Below are 21,208 nucleotides of genomic sequence, written 5' to 3'. Positions count from 1 at the left end.
GCATTGTACACATTGTTTATATGGCTATATGGTGCTATATCTGTAGTTCTACCACTCCTTCCCCAATGCTGGGTTTGGTAATGAATATAGAGTTATATTCTGTGTTTGGTTGTTTTGTGCATGATACTCACTGTCACACACATATGGCTTGTCTCTATCCTCTAGGGATGCTGGGTCCTGTCTCTTTCTCATCCCCCCAACACCACATGCCTGGACAAAAATGACATGTAAACACAGATTAATTTACAGTTGGCGACCAGTCTATTTTACACAGGTGCAGGTAGAAAACCATCGTTATTTTGGCCTTGCGGCGCGGCGCACCCCCCACTTCCTTCATCAAGCTTTAAGCAAATCCGCTTACACAGCATTAATTACACCTAGCACACAATTATCACAGCATCTCTTCTACATACTGCCAGCTAACTATGTGGCGTGTGAGAGATCTTAGAGGAAGAAGTGTGCCCCAATTAACAGCGCAGAAGGTGACAGAATCTAGGGAGTGAATTGGAGACAACCTCGTATGTATTTCTGCTAGACTACAATACTGAAAGTCGCATGTATTTCTGCCAGGGTCGTGCACGGCGCACCATACATCGACATTTAAATTTGCTGAATTTGAATTAACATAGCAAACAGAATGAACAATTGCCATTCAAACTTGAATTTAGAAGTAGAATTCAAATAGAATGAAATTCTAAGAAACTGACGTAACTGTCGTTTTAAGTAAAACATTAAAAAAATTCAGTATGAATTAATGTTTTCATACACATCTTATGCAGACACATTACATTTTAATAATAATCAACCTTTAGAAATATGTATTTAATTTATTTATACATGTAATCAATTAATTTTCCTTTTCTTGACTAAGGTAGAATACGTTCTCTGATACATTCCTCTTTTCCCAGAATACTATATTACATTATGTAATATCAAATATTATGTAATAAATAGATTTACATTTTAATGTCAATATTTATTCTACAAATTTATCTGAAAAAATAAAATGGTTACCATATTATATGGTGCCATGTGGCAATTGTTGTTTTGATGGCAGAGAAGTCAATATGTCTAATCAGTTTGTCAAACACCAATTTCTGCATAAAAAAGTATACATTTTTCATGTAAATTCATGTAAAATTCATCATACACCATATTTAAAACCAAATGCCCAGTTTTTTTTTTTAAGTCTTATTTCACACAAGAACCTTGTTCCTCAACAAAAATAGCTATCTGTGCAGTTTTTCTTCTTCAGGCTGTGGTTATTTCATGGCTATAGGCTACTGCAGCTTGCATGCATTTCTGCACAGAACCACTTACAATTCAAGCCTTTCATGTATGTGGGGTTATAATTACAGATGAACTTAACCATGTTTTCAGTGTGCTATCAGACATCAGGTGTTGTCTTTAAAGTGGTATAAAAAGGATGTTTTTCATGGCTGTTGGGAAGGAGCTGCTTTGAATCAACGCAAACCCAGTGGAACGCAATGATGAAAGGTACTCAGGGATCAAACCTGGAGATGTACTAAACAGCCATAATGGATCAATGGCTGATGAGCTACAATGGCCTGCTTTGTTCAGAACGCAGCATTGAAGAAACAGGAATCCCAGATTAAACAAAGACCCTGTGGGGCTCACTGCAAACCTACAGGTCTGCGATATATTAAAACATTCAATTTGGGTTGTGGGTTTAATTGCTACCTAGAGGAGTGGTTCTCAACTGGTCAGTTGCAAGCCAACAATGTAGCCTATAACAGTTCTGTTCTGACGGGATCACAGACAGAAGGAAACAAAACAATATTAAATGCAAGAAGTATAATGTACATAATGTAAATAACAAATAAATTAATAATAATACATAGTTAGGATAGCAAAGTGGCTTATCGACTTCTAAAAGAAGGCAAAAATGCTTTCAGTATTTTTTGTTGTTTACATTCCCAGCATCTGAGCCACAGAGGACACTGTGGTTGAATTTCGGTTATGAAGGAAATGTGCGTCGTTAAAGTGTTATATATTTGCGCAAATCATTTTATGCCGGACTGCTTCATAAACTAGGGTCAGTTCAACGCTGGATTTGCACAAAAGTTGTTATTAGATTAACATGAAGGTGCATGCTAGTCGATAAGTTGAATCAACTTAACTCCACAAAAACTACTTTAAATGTATCCACTATCCGTTCAGATATATCCAGTTGGATTATAAAAGTTGTAACTTCTTTCTGAGTCTCTCCATCAGTGTCCAACTCTGTTTCGAATATGTAAGGAAGGCTGAACATCGCTTCTGACAATTTCTGACATTTTGGCTGCGTGACATTCTCCAGTTTTGTTGTTGCCGGAGTATTCGAAGCACAAGCTGTAAAGGCTCCACCCCTTTCTGGAAAGGGGGCAGGGAGCAACAGCTCATTTCCATTTAAAGGGACACACAAAAACGGCGTGTTTTTGCTCACGGCCAAATAGGGGCAGATTTGACAAGCTATAATAAATGATCTGTGGGGTATTTTGAGCTGGAACTTCACATACACATTCTGGGGACACCAGAGACTTACTGTATATTGTATACTGTATATATATTACATCTTGTGAAAAGGGGCATAATAGGTCCGCTGAGGCTGTATGCCTAATCAAACTCTAGAAAATACATCTAATAGCATCTAAACTACTAATATAAAAATACAACCCAGGACCATATACATTTGGCTCGGAATAAATGAGTTCTTATAATGAGTTCTGGAGCAAAAGCGGTTGAATCTTAGGGCATTGTGAGTAATCAGCCTGCAAAACCTGATGATTCACTCTAGTATTAGTATGATTCATGCTAATTAATTAGTCACTGCAGGTCCAAGCAGAACATGTTATAGCTGCATGTGTTTTACCCGTCCTTTGGTGCGATTCTTGCGTTTGGGAACGTCCTCTTCCATCTCTTCCATGTCCAGCTCGTGAGGAAAGTCTCCCACCAGCAGCTTCTGTGACCACAAGGAAAGACCAGCACATATGAGTCAGCTGTACTGTATGAACAACACTTGAAAATCTGGAGCAGGAATGAATAACAGACTAAAAGAAAAAATATATATTGAAAAAGTTTTATATTGGTTCACAATAAACATGAGCTTGTAATGGCATTAAGCAATTTGTGCAGGTTTACCCAGCGGACACAGGGTTACAGTTGCTTGAATAAACACACAAACAAACTAAATTATCTAGTTGACAGTATTTTTAACATTTAGGTTACCTTTGTTGTCTTTCTGTGAAATCTCGCAAGCAAAAAAAGTCCATTGTCTATTGTCAATAGTGAAGTAACTTATGAAGCACAGCTCAAACAGAAGTCACTTTCAAACCGAGCAGCTTTTTGTGTTGTTGGTCAATGCGGCGAATGCATAACGCCTTTGAACCAGTTGAGAAATCTTTCAACCTCACACCAAAGTCCCAGTCGCTTGGTTTCCTATTGAAATAACTGGATTTTACACAAGGAAATTTGGTGAACAATGCACACCCTAAAAAACACATTAATTGTTAAATGTAATCTTTAACAAATCGTAAACTGAATATCCATATCTATTTTCATACTGTACATCATAATTCAAAATTACTGATTTTTGTTTTTATTTTTTAATTTATTTAGACTAAATATAGATTTAATGTCACATTTAATATGGGTGGAAATGTGATTATGGAACCAAATCCTGTTTTCCTTAGAGGCCAAGTACAGAAGTTGTGCCTCCTCCCTGAAAAAAGCGGAACTTTACAGTGAAAGGACAAGACATGTTATGGGTTTATAACATGAAAAAAAAAATCTACTTATCTATAACAGCCAGACTATTGGTGCATCCCTAATTTTCTTCACCTGTCTGTCAGGTGGAATTCGTAGGTCTGATCACTTAAAAAAGTAATAGCACACACCTCACACACCTCTGGAAATTTTGACAAAATGTTGCTAAAGTGGCTCTGATACACTCACAGCCGCCCAAACTGTTAGAGCGGTGTTTAAATGAATATGGTGTACTATGTGCTTTCCTCTCAATTATGAAATAAACACAACAAAACAGTTATGTTAAGAAAGCATCATAGCAACATGGATATGTTTGTACAAGCTCTGCAATTAGGCACATCAGTCAAGTCATGTCACATTTATTTTAAAAGCACTTTATACACTAGATTGCTTTAAAGCAAGCACCTTTACAGTATTAAACTTGAAAAAAAAACCAGCTCTCCAGTGTGTTCATGTGTTTACTCGCAACTGACCTCAACAGACTGAACAGAATAAATGAACCAGAGAAGATTTCCACGTCAAAGAAGGCAGAGTCTCAGAACCACCCCCATTTACATAATTACCATGGACCATTTTGAAAATAGCCATTTTGAAATTCTGAAACAATCTCCAAACAAACTTTGATTTGGCCTGATTTAGTTGGAAATGATGTCACACCAGTTCATTCTTCAGTTTCGCTTGAAGTATATTGAAGAGCCTTAACTGTGTTGATTACCTTGAAAGTGCACAACTGTAAATGTACTACTCATAGTATGTGGCTGTGGGAAGTGAACAGAGGTAGCAGGGAGGCGCATAGCTTTTTAACTCCTGCAGGGACCTGAGGCGATACAAGCAGCAGGATCACAGGTCCGCTCCCAGGGGAAGGAGCGCTCTAAAGAGTGACTCTTAATTGAAGTGCTAATTGGTTAACTGTCCACCCCTGGGATAGATGTCATGTTGTGTGCAAAACAGTGAGGGTGATGACACTAGTGAAAGCTTAATCAACTGGCAGACTGGTTCATTAGGATCTTGAAGCATTCGCACGTCAACACGGTCAAAAATAAGTACCAGTAAACTCAGACACGTTGAAAATGTGCATCCACTCTCCACAAAATCAATACAATAACTTTATCAAACTTACTCACATACACGGACACACACACACAATAACAAAAATACACTCGCAAGTATACACACTTTGTAGTTAACAAAGATGTGGGGGTGTGTCAGCCCTGCAGGGATTTGTGTTACTGCCAAAAAGAGACACAAGTACAGAGAAATCAGAAGGGGAGCGAAAGAGTAAAAGAGAGGAAGACGGCAGAAGAGAGCAGACAGAAACCCAGACCGGAGTGTTGAACGTGATTTCACCAAGTACAACATGTTCCTGGATCAACATCTTTGTTGATCCTGGAACAACATTCCAATAAAAATCAGATTTGAGGGGCAAGTTTACAGTTTATGTCATGTTTAGGCTTAAGTGTTATTCACCTATCATTTCCCTCTGATTTTAGGGATAAGTTAGGGTTGGGTTAGGTTTAGGACTAAATTTTCAGACAGGAATGTTGTTCCATCAACAAAATATGTTGTTTTGTTCCCAACACAAAGGGACAGTGTCTTGGTGTGTACTTCAAGGCCATAGTGTGTAAAATAACTCTTATCTAGTTGACTGTTGAGTGTGCGGATACAAAATCTTTCTAGGGGGAACAACTCCATAGTGGAGGAATCTTTCTTACCTGGCATTCACTCATGGGTTCCTCCTCCTTTGTTTCAACTTTCTTATCCAGCAGTTCTCCACTGAGGAGTGACTCCAGCACAGGACCCTCAGGAACACCCCCTTCCTTCTTTAGTGCTGTTTCATAGTCTAAACACACACCAGAAACAATTATTACGCCAAGGCATTTCTACTCAGCTCATAAAACATATAAACATATTAAGCAGCCCAGCTGTTTTGAAAATTGAAACAACAGGTGTTTCTTGAGCATCAAATCAGCATATTAGAATGATTTCTGAAGGATCATGTGACACTGAAGATTGGAATAATCATGATGAAAATTCAGCTTTGCATCACAGGAATAAATTACTTTTAAAATATATAAAAATAGAAAACAATAATTTTAAATTGTAATAATAATTCACAATATTACTGCTTTTACTGTATTTTTGATTAAATTAATGCAGCCTTGGTGAGCATAAGAGACTAATTTAAATAAGAGAAATCTTTTAAATCCCAAACTTGTGAAGAATGGTCATTTGTGTGGTTTTTTGTTGTTGTTGTTGTGTCTTTTTTTCTGTAAAATCAGACTAAGTAGATACCTTAAGTTTCTGTTTTTCTTTCACTGACTGAAAAAAAAAAGTTTTTAGGGTGTTGAATCAGAAAATACAATTGTACAACATACAAAAATCCCCCTAAAAATGGATAAAAGATTTATGTGTGTCCTTCTCGTCAACACCAGCTCTCACCGATTTTAAACTCGATGGGTCCAAGACGTGGATCCTCTAAGATGTTTAACCGTCTCTTCTTTCTCCAGCAACGTGCTGGATAGGTATAGAGCTGCCCTGGAGCCACACCTGGGTCAAACAGAACCAGAGGCGGATGGTAACATGGCCTAAACATCCAAAACCTCAAAATCACCTATGTAGTACGACATACTGTACACATAGACACACACCTGGCCCACGGTGGGTCTTCTCCATCCATATGTAGCAGTTACTCTGTGCAACGCCTGTTTGGGAGTCGAGGAAGGGCAGGCGCATGGAGCGCTCAGCACAAAGTCGAGCATTATAACTGCGGCAGTGCTCTATGGCCTCGCGGTAAAACTCCTCACCAAGGCTGGAAACAATTAAAAAGTGGAAATCTGTTACAACAAACACATGAATCTAAGAACGATTGATTTCACTGCTCAAACAACTAATTAAAAACAATATTTATTATTTAAAGGCCAATGAAATCGAAATTTGAGCTTTGTGGATTTAATCCGTGTGTGTTAGTTTCGAAGCCATCTATAGAGAACACTTAAACATTGAGAAAATTCATATTTAAGCACATACGCATTCAAAATTTACAGTCTCTCTCTTCTGGGAAATTAAAGTAAAAAATATTGATGAGTCATGTTGCGCTAAACAGATTTTTGTCCAAGTAACTTCAAGGGGTCTTTAAATTTTCATCCTTCTATGCGGAGAACTCTTTGTACTGACATGCAGGAGGTAAATACATTTCCAGCTCTGTTAGCAACATATCATAGCAATGCATTGGAGTATATACTGTACAGAATCTCACTCGTGGATAAAAGGGTCAGGTAGGAACAACACTGCACCATGAGAACTGTGGTGAGCATTAATGGTTCATCTAGGGGGGAGGAAAAGCACGCAGTCAACAGTTCTGTCCTCAAGAGTTCGTTTGCATGCTTGAAACTGGTCAGGACAAAAGTACCAGCAGGGATTTTATTGCTGAGGCTGCAGTGAGAAACCTGCTTAGCAAACTGCTGTATTTGTAAAACAATTTTAAGATCAGGGAAACACTTTATAATAACTCATGAATAAGTCAGTAGCAACAGTTGTATATTGCTTTACAGATAAGTAGTTAATTTACATTCAAATTTGAATATGTGAAAACATATGACTCAGAGTTTAATGAGATTTCTTAAATTGTGGCGTGGGTGGATGGGAGGCTCCCTTGTGAAAAAGTAGTGCACTTGTAGTTTATTTCAAATCTAATATATATATTTAAACTGTAATTGCTAATAATACAATATTAATAAAATAAAAGGCCACTCAAGTGTACTTAAAGAGAGTACACTTACATGTTTCTTAACACACTTAAGTACACTTAAAAAGCGTGCACTTTCTACAGTAATAACGTTAATTTTTTAACAGAAATGACATTGAACTTTGAAGTATATTTTACCATAAATGCTTGTCAGTACATTCAGCAGTACGCTTTAACCATAATTCAAGGACAATTAGAAGTAATTATAAAACTAGCACAGAATGTCAAATGACCAATCAAAATCCGCTATTTCAAAGTGAGACATGTAATAATGATTGGCAAAGTTATAAATCAAAGTGTCATCGAATTTAGTCAAGATATTCCTTTGATTTTGCTAGTTTATTCAGCATTTAGGTTATTCTCTAATGTTTTCTCTCTCATTGTTAACATAAGGAAAGATCAAAAGTGCAGAAATAATTGGGGGTGCTTAAAAAGTCCTGACAATAGTCTTCTTAACCCTTCTCTTTCGCAGTTGCCTTTTCTTCTTTTTTCTTTTTGCAAACCAGCTGAATAAAAGACAGTTAACTCCCTGCTACGTCATAAGCTATTGTAAAAACGAACCCTATGGAAGTATTGGAGAGGACAGGAGTTTTGGGACACAGTCTGACTGGTTTCTGCTGATGCGTCATCGTTTGTTTCATTGAAATCAAAAGCGCTGGTCTGCAAACAGGAGTGAGAAATGGAGGAAAATTGCATCATGCAACAATGACTGCATCCCTAAAACAAGCCTGATAACAAATTGACAGAGGCTTGAGGTGATTTTGATGCTGTAAGTGTAAATCCATTGTGATTGGTGAACTCATCCATTTCTCCTTGCGGGGGAATGATGAAGAGCCCTGTGGCACAAGACTAACAACTCAGTCAGACTGAAATAAATAACCCTCATTTCTCCAAACAAAATGGCGGCCAGAGCAAAACACATTTTCTATCTAATTTAGACCATGTTTGATTTGGTGGCCACATCTTGGTCATTCAGTGTGGGCTGGAATCAGTCCTCAACATGTGGGTTGAAAAGTCACTAAGTGTGCAGGGGCAGTAAATTACAGTGCATCGAATGTCATGTGCTCAGGTCCACCTGAGAGGAAATATTAAGTCCTGTGGTGAAGTGCTGAGGTTCTCCATTTAAACACCTCTACACACAGCAGATACTCATTCTGTGGTCAATCTCACACAATGGACCAGCAATATCTAAAGGTCAGAGAGCGAGTAAAAAACAAAGTTTGGAGCCTCTGTGATATGTGACAAATTGTTTTTCAGGGTAAGATCTTTTTAAATGAGCATTCAAGACTGTTTTCGAACAATTTCTGAAAGGCTTTCTGATTGGAGTTTGAATGTTTTAAACAGAATAGTCCATTATGGGCCTCTCCAACAGTTGAAAGGAGTTGGGTGCAAAACAGCAGTTCCCTCAAGAACTTCCTTAATCGGTGAGATAATGTGGCTTCTCTGTATGGCATAGTTTGTTTTCATATCCCACGAGCACAATGAAAAAGCAATCAATTATATCTGAAATATATGGAGCCCCGCACATGACATGCAGAAGAGAAGAAAAAAATATATATATTGTGGCCACAAATTTGTTCTTACTTACAACTTATTAACATTGTACTAATTTGTTCCTTCATTTAGTCCCAAGATTTATTAAGGGTGTATTCACACCAGGAAAGTCCGATAGTTCACTTGCTTTGGTCCGGACCAAATAAATTTTTTTTTTTGGGTACGGTTCGCTTTCACACTGCTCTTTTTGCAAGTGAACCAAAATTTGTCAACAAAACCACACGTGTGCTAAAGTCGTCCATTCATTGGACAAGGATTCTCAAGTAGGGAAATCAGGAAGTGCAAAAAAGGTTCAGCATGGAGATATTTCGTACTGCAATATTTGTTATTTTACTAATTTTGTGTTATTCTGTACAAACGCAATATGAAGAAACTGCGCAGAAGACGGATAAGGTATAAAGTTTTGATTCATAGAGAGGGGCTATGTTCACACATTCAAATAATGAGATTCTTATTGTATATAGGCTACTGCTAACAAGTGCTGTCAATGTTAACGCTTGCGATTTAAGTTTGTCCAGTTTAATGCAGCGTCATCCTTGTATTGTAACTATCGTTATGAACTGCAAAAGCTTTTTTTGCATCTATGCGCGATTAGACTAAAGAGAACGCGCTGTATGTGAATGTCCTGATGCACACACTCATTCATTCATTCCATTCCAATGATGCACACACGACGCGCAGAAAGACGCGCAACAGATGTAATGTAGTAGGCTACAACAGATCACTTTCCCATAATGCAACTTCGACTATTCGAGTATTATATGAACTGCAAATGCTTTTTTTGCATCTATGCGCGATTAGACTAAAGAGAACGCGCTGTATGTGAATGTCCTGATGCACACGCTCATTCATTCATTCCATTCCAATGACGCACACACGGCGCGCAGAAAGACGCGCAACAGTATCGTGTGGCCAGACAGCGCGCCGGAATGGAATTCTCTTTCGCACTTGAACAACAATAACACAAACCATTATGCCAAAATCTCCGACTACGGAAGCCTTTTAACTCAAAGGCGCAGTGCTTTCTTGCAATTGGGTCGGTTCATGTTCACACCGTAAACGAACCGTACCAGAGTTCGTTTGGAACCGTACCGAGACCACCTCTTCAGCTGGGTCTCGGTTCGGTTGTTTCGTCCGCACCCGAGTTCGATTGCTGTATTCACACCTGCCCAAAAGGTCTGCACCAAGGGGGGAAACGAACTAGAGTTCGATTCAATCGAACCAAACAAGGCAGGTGTGAATACACCCTAAGCCTGTTTTGTTCCCTCATTTTATTTAGAGAAATCGTGGCCTTCTAATTTGTTTCATCGTTTGAGTTAAAGGGTTAGTTCACCCAAAAATGAAAATTATGTCGGAAAATTATGAGGTCTTACGGGCTTGGAACGACATGAGGGTGAGTCATTAATAACATAATTTTCATTTTTGGGTGAACTAACACTTTAAATCATAGCCAACTAAGGGTGTTAAATTTTGATTTTAAATCGAAATCGACCGAAATTAAGTCACAAACTCGAACTTCGAATTAAAAAATGGAATCGTTGATGCTGCCACGCCCCCATGTCACGTCCGGTCGGCGTGCCAAATGGAAAAAAACGCGCGTGTTGAAGTGCTGCGAGTCAACCTCCTTTAACTTAGCTACAGCCAGTCAACAGATAGCAGATGCAGGAGACCCATCGACAGAACTTGAACCCTCTACTCTTTCATTGAAGTCGCCGGTGTGGAAGTATTTTGGATTTCCAGTGAGTTATGTTGACAACGTTCGCGTTCAATGTTCGTGCTTCAAAAAAGCCAGTTTGCTAGCTCTGCTATGTGCGTGTACCATATTCTTCCACTGGCAGCACGACTAACATGGCAGGGCATCTCCGCAGGCACCACACAAACATGGATTTATCTGTTAAACCAACAACTGTTTGTTTGTTTTGTGAATTTGAATGTCATCTTCTGTGAAGAAGACTGCAGTTACAAAAGAGAAACTATGGCAGGTTATTTTGCTTAAGTTTCCAATTGACTAAAGATAAGTTATTATATTATATTATAAGCACTTTATCTTGTTAATAATTTTTTTTAATTTGACAATGTAGTTGGTACATTGCGAACAAAGGTCAGATATTATATTGCATAAAAGTCTAGTCTAAAAATGGCATAGCAACCTGTGCTTTAAAATAAATAGATGTAAAAATCGAGAATCGAATCGAACCGTGACCTTAGAATTGAAAATTAAATCGAATCGAAGGTTTGGAGAATCGTGACACCCCTATGGCCAACTATCACTCATCATGGCCGCTATTTAACTAAATCAAAATTAGGTAATGCATTAGTGAACATGGCCACGATATAACTAAAATGATTAAACAAATTAGTACAACATGACCACGATTCATCTAAAATGAGGGAACAAATTAATAAATCTTGACATGGAATTCTTGGGATGGAATTCTTAATTATACAATAATATTTTATTTTTCCATAGAACGCTAGCATGTAAATCCAAATACGTGCTGCATTCTCCACTTTGCCACAAGGGGCGCCATGGCATGGATTAGCATAAAATGTATTCTTCTATAGTCATTTTCTCTTTCAGGTAAACAGCTTTTGTGGAGCAACCGTTTGAAGAGAATCTTAGCCATGTTGAGCAAGTAAGTCACAGTTACTTAAACTGTCAACGTGTTTATAGGTTCCTCAAATCAATCGACGCTGTCTCAATGAGCCCACTTCTGCTGGTGGTTTAAAGTGTGGCCACACTAGTGGAGTTACTGCTAAATTTAATGGGCAAAAAAAAAAAAAGTCAATAGTGTAGCAATGTATGAAGCACAGCTCCCACTGAGGGCACTTTTAAACCAAACAGCTTTATGTTGGTCAATGCAGCCAATTCACTACCAACTTGAACCCAATGCGAAATCTTAGTGGGAACCTTTTCCGCCCTCAATTGAAATTCCAGATTGTGTGGATTCCTATTGTACTATGCCAACGAAATTTCACCAAGGCGATAGTAAATGTGACAGCACTTTAACACTCTGTGTTCTGCGTATGACTATGCACCAGTGAGGAGAAGGAAGATTAGATCAGTGTATCGGATTTAACAAGCATACCTGTTTTTTATGACGGTTCCACTTGATTGCCTAAGAAGAGGGAGAAAAAAAAGACAGAAACAGACATGAGCAGATGCAGAAAATATCTCATTTTTTATGCATTAAATAAGATGGAATTCCATTCGAACTATGTTAAATTAACAGAAAAATGACCCAGCATTAATTGCTAAATGCAATACCATGAACTACAGACAAAGACTCTTAACCATGGTCAACCTATAGTTTTTTTCTAATGCCAATATTTAAAGAACAGGATGACCTATATGACCAATATAATGATGTAATACAATTTAAAGGGATAGTTCACCCCCCAAAAAAGAAACTTTCGTTCAATGTCGTTAAAAACCTTTATGACTTCCTTTCTTCTGTGGAACACAAAATTAGATATTCTGAAGAATGTTTCAGAAAGAAAGAAAGAAAGAAAGAAAGAAAGAAAGAAAGAAAGAAAGAGAAAGAAGGAAAGGAAAGGAAAGGAAAGGAAAGGAAAGGAAAGGAAAGGAAAGGAAAGGAAAGGAAGTCATACCAGCTGATTAACAGGCCTGGCGTATATCCGACTCTGAAACTAGGATCGGATACATTGACAGTGTTTTCTGACTTGCCACACAAGCAGCATGAGGCAGCGGCATGCCGTTTTACAGCTGACAGGAATAGCAGCAAACAGAAAACATTTCTTATTGCCTTTTTAACTACATTACTGAGAGATGCATTATTTGCAGTCATTGTATTCGTGCTGTATGGGAGCTCCAAAAAAATTGGGTATCATCTTGGAGGAAAGCTGACAGAATGGAGAAATGGGTGAGGTTAGCTAATATAAGAAAAATCAATAAGAGGAAGCAAAAGCCTGAAGCAAACCAACCAGAGTTTGGCTTGTGTGCGGGCAGAGCTGGCCAGGAATGGCATCCACGGGGAAAAGTGTGTATGCCAGTGTGCCATGAGGAAGCGCTTTCACTTCTTTGTGAGTAAAACTATGCTGAGAGGGAGTGAAAGGTCAGTGTGTGTGTGTGTGTGTGTGTGTGTGTGTGTGTGTGTGTGTGTGTGTGTGTGTGTGTGTGTGTGTGTGTGTGTGTGTGTGTGTGTGTGTGTGTGTGTGTGTGTGTGTGTGTGTGTGTGTGTGTGTGTGTGTGTGTGTGTGTGTGTGTGTGTGTGTGTGTGTGTGTGAATTCGATTTTAGCCTTGAGACAATTGATGCTGAGTGTTATGATTTCACTTTGATCTAACTGACCAATGAGAAACCACAGCAGGAGGTAAATACAAATTAACTTTAGTTTGGTGACCATTTCTGATTCAAACAATATATTTTGTGCACAATATAATAAAAAATAATATAATATACAGTAATAAATATATACCATGACACCATGATTTTTGAATATGTACTATGGAAGTAGCCTACATGACATTTTTTGAATAACACTAGAGTTCAAAATGTGCAGATACTTTATTTATTGAACAAAAAAAAGACACACTATTTGTGGGCACTTTTTCATCGACTTTTATTGTTTTTATACTGATAATGAATGATAATATTGCTCTTTCCCTTCATTAAAAAAAACTGCATTAATACATTCATATATATACATTTTTCTTAAGACATTTAATTTGTTTATGTACGATGTACTAATGAATAAAATTGTAAATAAATCAAATTGATAAACAGACATATTTAAACTGTTTATTTAATCAATGTTTTAAAATGTAGTAAATATGTAGTAACAGTAATAAATACTACAAATTTTAACAGTAAAATGTTAAATAATTTTTAAATGAAACACTGAATTAAATTGCATTTTTACAAAGCACTTATTGTTTTTCGTTTCCTTGCTAGTCACATTGTCATCGGACAGTTCACACAGAGCAGCCAATAAGCTTTTGACATTTAAATAAACAGTTATTTGTCAATTTCAAAAGTGATTTAAAAATTTATTATTTTCATGAATTAAATAGTTTTATTGACTATATAAAAACTATAGATGTATTATTGAAATCTAAATATACAAACTAAATAATATAATATAATCAATGAGTTCATATTGATAATTGTTTCCTTCTATTTATTTTTAAGTGGCAGTCCTTGTCCTACTTGGCGACTGTGTCCTACTTGTCACAATTATGTTGGCAAGTCCTTCCTGACCCATGCAGATAGAATGCAAATTTTTTCTCAATAATTTAAAGTAAAAGTGAGTTACTGTGATGTAGACTTGGGCAGAGACCTGAAAGCCTTAGAAGGAAATGGGTAGTGAAAAAAGACACAAATGCAAAGCAACTCACCCCTGAGGTTCAAGCCAATGCTCCCTCCCCCCTCTGCCTCTTTCTAGTCTGAGCACAGAGCCGTCAAGCCCCCCTTCTCCATTCCATCACCTCACTCCTCCTGTGTGTGTGCTAGTGGAACAAGTCTGGCTTTCAGTAATAAGTTGACAGCTGTAGAAAATGGCCGCTCTCAGTTTGTTTGCTTTTTTACACAATCTCATTATATTATACTGTGGCAGTGGCCTTGAAAGCTGTGAAATGTGTCTTGCTGGAAGACGAACGAAAGCCTGCCATATGGAATACAGTCTGAAAGTAGGCCGAACTCTGTGAATTCCAATTTGCTCGATCAACACTGTTCCCTGCAGTTCTTTCTGTAATTTAATCACAATTCTTCATATCATCGGTGACCAATGTTCGACTGTGAATAAGCGCCTATGGATTTCATTAACTCTTTCCTCCCCATTGATGGAATTTTCCGGCAATCCACGTTTTCACTGTTAAAGGGTAGGGGGGCGCTATTACGCATCTTCTGAAAGAGTACTGAATCTCTGGATCAAAACACAGCGAAGAAGAAGCAGAAACAAGTGATAGGCTGTGTCCGAAATCTCCACTCAAACCACTACTCCCTAACCCCTATGTAGGGAGTAGAGCACTATATCGTGAGCTCACCAGCATATAGAAACACCACTTTCGGACACTACTCGATCGTCTCTCGGCGCCGTTGATTACGTCATTACTGTCACACTATTTAAACGCGCCATCATCTGTCAGCTGGTGCCGAGCCAGCTCTGGGCTAATTTTTTTTTTTTTTACATTACATTATATTGAGCGAACTCCAAAATTGTAAAATTAAAAGTCATTTCTGGCCGTTTCTGTTATAATGCGTTACTCCACACATGATTATAACTTATAAACATAAATAAAATTAATACACATATTTCATATATTTTCATTTTCGCGCCACACCGTTTTCTCTTGCCTGTCGATATTAGGGGAAAAAAAACAGATCTACGTTATCAAATATCTTGCTCATAATACTCTTAATAAAACAGCTTTTAGACTCTGTGGAGATGCCACTCAATATTTATCTTTTTTTGTTTGTTTGTTCTCGTGATTCAGAAGATTTTGCGGATTAGCAAAAGAAACAGGATTTCTAGACACAGAAAACGACGTGCTGTTCTTGCTACGCTAGCAATAAGTTAAAGATGAAGATGATGCTGATAGGTCTTTTACGATCAGCGCAATGCATGATGGTATGTAGGGCTTGGGTTAGTGACCATCGGTTGTACACTACTTTTCAAAATGCATTCTGGGATACATTGAGTGGACTATAGGGTATAATAATCATCACTATACATTCGGACAGCACTACAAAATGGCGAGCTCACTATATAGTCCACTATATAGTGATTAGTGGGAGATTTCGGACACAGCCATAGAAGCATTGCTTATGCACATGTAAAATAGCGCGATCGATCATCAAACATTAAACTGCATATAAATCAAAACTGCCTAATGTTACTGAACGAAATGTTGTCCCAGGACGAGCTATAGGACTGTGAAGCTTTGGGGGTGTTGATGGACTCAATCTACTCTATGTTTTGATCATTATTCAGAATCCAATCCGGACGTAGTCTTTGACAAAAATGCGATATATTCTGGGGGCCATGAAAGTTTAGTGAAAATGAATGATCAAAAATGCTGGCGCAGTGGCGCTGGTTGGCAACTTAAGCACACACACAAAAACTGGTGAGGAAAGAGTTAATAGAAGTGAGTGACTATGTTATTGTGAAGGAGAATTTGGACAAAACCTTTCAGGCCGGACTTCAATTTGTCAGCATCAGTGACAAATGGAGCACAGATCTAATCAGATACATCTGAGGCAATTACTCTTGAATTTTCATTACATTTGAGTTTGCTGCACAGTGTTGCTATATTGGAAGCATATATCAAAGCAAAGGCTAATGAAAGAAAGCCTCCAAATTATAATCTACTTTCTTAAAGCTATTTTTGGTAGCTGCTGCCCACTTAAAGAGTCCTTTCTTTGCAGCTAAAGCCTTTACAGGGAATTTTCAACATGTCAGATCCTGCAATAAAATGTGTTCAGCATTGATAACGCATGCTTGATACAATATGAATGCATGCATGTAATAACCACTTACAATTTACACAAAGAAAGCCAGGCTGACACACACACACACACACACTTGCTAAACAAAGAAAAACAAGAACCTCAAGAGCATGGTGCCTTTTCCCCAAACCAAAAGAGAAGGGGAAAAAAATAAATGATTGGAGACGAGCGCTTCGAGCATCCACACTGTCACTCCTGTGCAAAGCTCAACTATGACCCTCAAAAATAGAACATCCTCCAAAATTAGCTCTTCTTCTGTAGCCTATTTAATTTAAACCAGCGAGGAGGCAGAGGGAGATGTTGTCCAAATTTGTCTTGAAACTTACTGGTGTATTCCTCATTATACTACACTACCAGAAAACTCCCTACAGTGCCAATTAGTCTCAATTAACAGTTGTCCTTTTGAAAAGTAACAGAGAGCTCCCTCTAGAGGCTGCACTGTGTCAGTAAATATCAAACTCCTGTTGAACTACTGTACAGAGACTCCCAAGTGATTGAATGCAAACACACACATGCTTAGAAAGAAAGAAGAAAAAAAAAACACAATATATGCTACTAATTTTAATTTAGTAATTTAGTAACCAGTAACTGTCAGTATAATACAGATATCATATATGCAATATTCATATAGATTGAAACATATTGGGTAATAATATTTTATATGCTCCAGTGTCACAGAAAAAAACACGTTTTCATTACTAACAATATCTTAATATTATGTTTCTTAATATTTTGAAGAATGTAGCTGCACCTACATGAATTGGATACATCATAGTGCCTTAAACTTCTAAAGCATTTTACTTTGATATCTTCACACAATAAACATTCTACAATTTGTGTAAATGTAATAAGATTACTGTAGAAAGGGTCTACATTTTAGAGAGTGTAAAATTTCTCATAACAAGAAAAATAATACATATAGCAATTAAAAAATAATGTCCCATTCAATTTTAATTGTCAGATTTAGTTAAGATGATCAAGACAGTTGACATTAAAAGAAAGAGAATCAAAAGAAGAGCAATTTGATATGATTGAAAGAAACGTTATTTCATGATATATATGTTAGATAATCATTTATCTAAGATATCTAATAGCTCTCGCAAATAAAAAAAAAGGGATTTGGGCCTTAATGCTTTTTAAAATGTCATACAGCGTGCCTTATTCATGAACTGTGCCAGATAATCTTTACATAAGCCTAAACTCTACTTGCCAAAAAGTGCAGCGGCAGTACCACAACATCAGATGGTAATACCAGCAGTCCAAGGTACTTCAAAGAATACTATATGGTACTTCATTGTAAGTGGATCTTAGCATCACATGTGGGTGTAAAGGACTGAATTTCTGTGGCTGGTGCCACTGATGGTGGAGGCTGACTAATACGTTGATGTGGCCCACAGTATTTCCATGAGCTTAGGACTGTTAAAAGAGGATATTGGCACGCCCATCCCCCATCAGTACTGTAGATTACACTTTGCAATAGCAACCTCCTCGAGCACCTCTCCCTTTTCGTCATCCGCCCCACTACCCCTCCCTCCTCTTTTTCACTACACTACCCAGTCAAATGATTTATCTCATTTCTTTCTTCATCTGCCTCTCTCCCCCTATAGAAGTGCTGCAACATTTCCTCCAGCCTGCTGAAGACTAGCTTATTGAGGACTGGAAGAACTGCAGCACATTAACAGATGCAAAGTCAAAACTCAGCCCTGCATTAGAGGAAGCCAAATGTTACATAAACATTTATGAATCTTATCGACTTAAATTAAAATGCATGTTGATTATGTCGGACAGTGGACAGCCAGTATACTAAGACTGAACACTGAAGTAAAGAATGGTATCGGAACAAAACAAAATGAGTATTATCATTGTAAATTGAAGTTGATGTGTCTGATTTGGTGAGATGTGGACCCTGTTCTGTCACAAGTTTCCATCCGAGGATTGATTTTGGACAAAAAGGTTTAGTCACTAGTGCATCATAATGTTTAACAAGATAGCTGATGGAAATGTTAATTAGCAATAAAAAAAATTGTTTAACACTAGCTAGCCCATAATTATATATCGAAAAACTCATTTGGAAACACTTTTTTGTTGAGAAAAGGGGCTGTAACGCGAATAACTGTGGTGTCACATGACATACATGCTTTCACGTCTGTATTTTGATCCCATTAAAGTTGACATGAAAGGAGAAAAAAAATCAACACAAAATTCTGATGACGTATGCCAGACAATTTCCTCCTCCAATAATTTTGTCCACTTAATCCCCGCCGCTCCACAATCACCTCTAAGCTGGCATTCATTTTTAGGTGCAATGCCCTCATCTCAAAATCCAATCAACAACTGATGGATAGAACCAAGTCTCCACCCTACATTTCTTTCTTTTTTTGACAATCTGTTATACTCCGGTATACGTCACAATACAAAAGAAAAAATCTGTCGCTGCTTCTGTTTCATCGCGACTTTAAGCGTCATTTCTCTCTAGTGTTCAAGGGTGCGTTGAATCTTTTCTGACTTCATACACAGTAGGCAAAGACGATTCTTTAAATCAGAGCAAGTACATTATTTCTCCATGTGATGAAGAAATGATTAGGAAGAGAAAATCACATTTATTTGAAAACAGGTTGCATATGACATAGAGTGCTAGCGCTTGCATGCAGAACAGCACAGTTGCTTGCTTCACATTAAAATGTAACTTAATGCAGCAAAATGTTGGTATTTATAAGTTTATTAAATATTCCAGCTCACATGAATTTGTCTATGAAAAATGTGTTAAACAAAGTCAAAGGATTTACCCTCAACCACTATCAGTGGAGAATTCATTATAGTTCACCAAGCACAAATCCAAGGATGCACAAAGCAGCATGAAATTACTTCCATATTCATCAGTATCACCTCGGAGAGGAGTTTCAGTTTTAAAAAGTGTCAAAACATCTCATTTGCATGCAGAACCAAATGAGCTATTTGAAACGTACTCGCCGAAAGTGTTAATGCTGAAGATGCTCAATGAATTTTCAGAGATTGTCTGCTAAAGACACCTGCGTTCACAGTGGACCGTGATGCTAGCAAACACCCGTGCTCAAACAGAATACCCAGGATCCTTCGCTGCTGCAGACAAGAGAACCATATATCCTCACAGGCATTTGTCTACTATATTGAATTGCCCTGCTGTGTTTGCTGGCACAGGCTATGTGTTCACATAAATCGCTGCCTGTGGTGTAACATGGACCTGATGTCCTGCCACATGTTTCACTGCTTGAAAAGACTGCAGGATGGACAGGGATGCTTACAGGTGCACTTGTACTGCAGGGTAAATCCCATTGCTTATTATAAGACTATATCACATTTTCACTGCATAAAATACATATTTGGGGACCCATCAACTGATTTGTGAGCTCAGTCCGTACACTTAGAACTTGCCTTCCAGTATGCACTTCTTGCGTGATGCTCTTCGCAGATCGTTTTTAAGCCTTTATGTTTCCCTCTTGGACCATCTATGGTTTCCTTAAAACGAGTATTCATATAGATCTCCAGTGAAAATGGCTAGAGGGACAGTTTTTTTCCGGTAGAGAGATGAATATTTCGACCCTCTGCACTTTAATAATATCTGAAATCTTGGGAGAGGATCTATCCACCTAATAACAGCAAAAGAAGAACAGCTATAAATCTCCTCTGATGGACCCACGTTTAGCAATGGACTATGCCATACACTGCTATTCTGCTTCAAATGCATGTTCTGATTCATACTGACACACACACACACACACTAAGGCGCTCAACAGTACAAAGTACACACAGTCTCATGAGGCTGAAGATGCCCATGTAGAATACGAAAGTTCTATATTCAAAGAGTGAACAAAAATGTCTATGTATTAATACCCTGATGGATGCAGATGTCCACCTCCCAATGTAGAAGCTATATATTTGAGGGACTGAGGGACATTTTATATAGAGTACTATAATACTATAATCTGCTAGAGGCTGTAGGCACAATCATAAGCGTTGCCCTATAGGCAATCTCAGCTCAGGCCAGCCTCTGATTACGTTATGCAGTAAACCCTGCAGACCACCAGCTCAACATATCAGTGAGATGCATCCCATCGAAAACAGGCAGAAGTTGAAGACATTCTCAATCAAACAATGCTTTTTGTAAGAAAAAGCTAGCTCAAACCTAACCATGTGGCTTGTTGAGGAGAGGTGTGATATTACTTTTCGAAGTCATAGGTCTTACAATTTTCGCCTGGGAGATGATAAAATGGGTGGAGAAAAAATCCCATAAACTTACACTGATGGAAGGACCCGAACCACATCTAATGTCCAGAATATTATAGAGACTCCAGGGTGTGCATTTCTGACTTGAGCCTGTAAGCAACCAACAAAAATAACCTAGCAAGCAACTGGGGTGGGAATCAGTGATATTATATTGATATCTGGGGCTAGTCTAGTGGAGCAGGGTGGCTGATAACCATTCAATGATAGCAAATGCAATGTACACAAACGTGCTTTAATGAAAATAAATGATTTGACACAGCATTTACCGACACGAGGAGAAAACTTAAGACCCCCTGAAATAATTTATTTTTAGCTTTTAGTACTATGAATATGTTAGCCTTCAGGTAATTAATAAGCTGGTGTGTTCCAAAACAATGACAAAATTCGCATTTAGGAGATAGAAGCATTCAAAAC

General features: G+C 37.9%; 1 protein-coding gene across 2 annotated transcripts in view; it reads right to left on the bottom strand.

Moving 5' to 3' along the window:
* The window catches only part of dpf1 (double PHD fingers 1), a 47,981-nt gene that overhangs the window by 22,310 nt on the left and 4,463 nt on the right, over positions 1-21,208 (bottom strand). For both annotated transcript variants that reach the window (XM_056262452.1, XM_056262453.1), the window contains exons 2-7: positions 12,154-12,183; positions 6,414-6,574; positions 6,205-6,312; positions 5,478-5,605; positions 2,873-2,962; positions 132-210 (exon numbers count right to left, since the gene is read on the bottom strand). In XM_056262452.1, the coding sequence (XP_056118427.1) occupies positions 132-210; positions 2,873-2,962; positions 5,478-5,605; positions 6,205-6,312; positions 6,414-6,574; positions 12,154-12,183 (596 nt within the window). The remainder of the gene's footprint in view (positions 1-131; positions 211-2,872; positions 2,963-5,477; positions 5,606-6,204; positions 6,313-6,413; positions 6,575-12,153; positions 12,184-21,208) is intronic.

This window comes from Rhinichthys klamathensis, unplaced genomic scaffold, assembly GCF_029890125.1.
Source record: "Rhinichthys klamathensis goyatoka isolate OS25496 unplaced genomic scaffold, OSU_Roscu_1.1 h1tg000192l_1, whole genome shotgun sequence".
Classification (NCBI taxonomy): domain Eukaryota; kingdom Metazoa; phylum Chordata; class Actinopteri; order Cypriniformes; family Leuciscidae; genus Rhinichthys; species Rhinichthys klamathensis.
The sequence above is the reverse complement of the archived record's forward strand: the minus strand, read 5'-3'. Positions and strand labels throughout refer to the sequence as shown.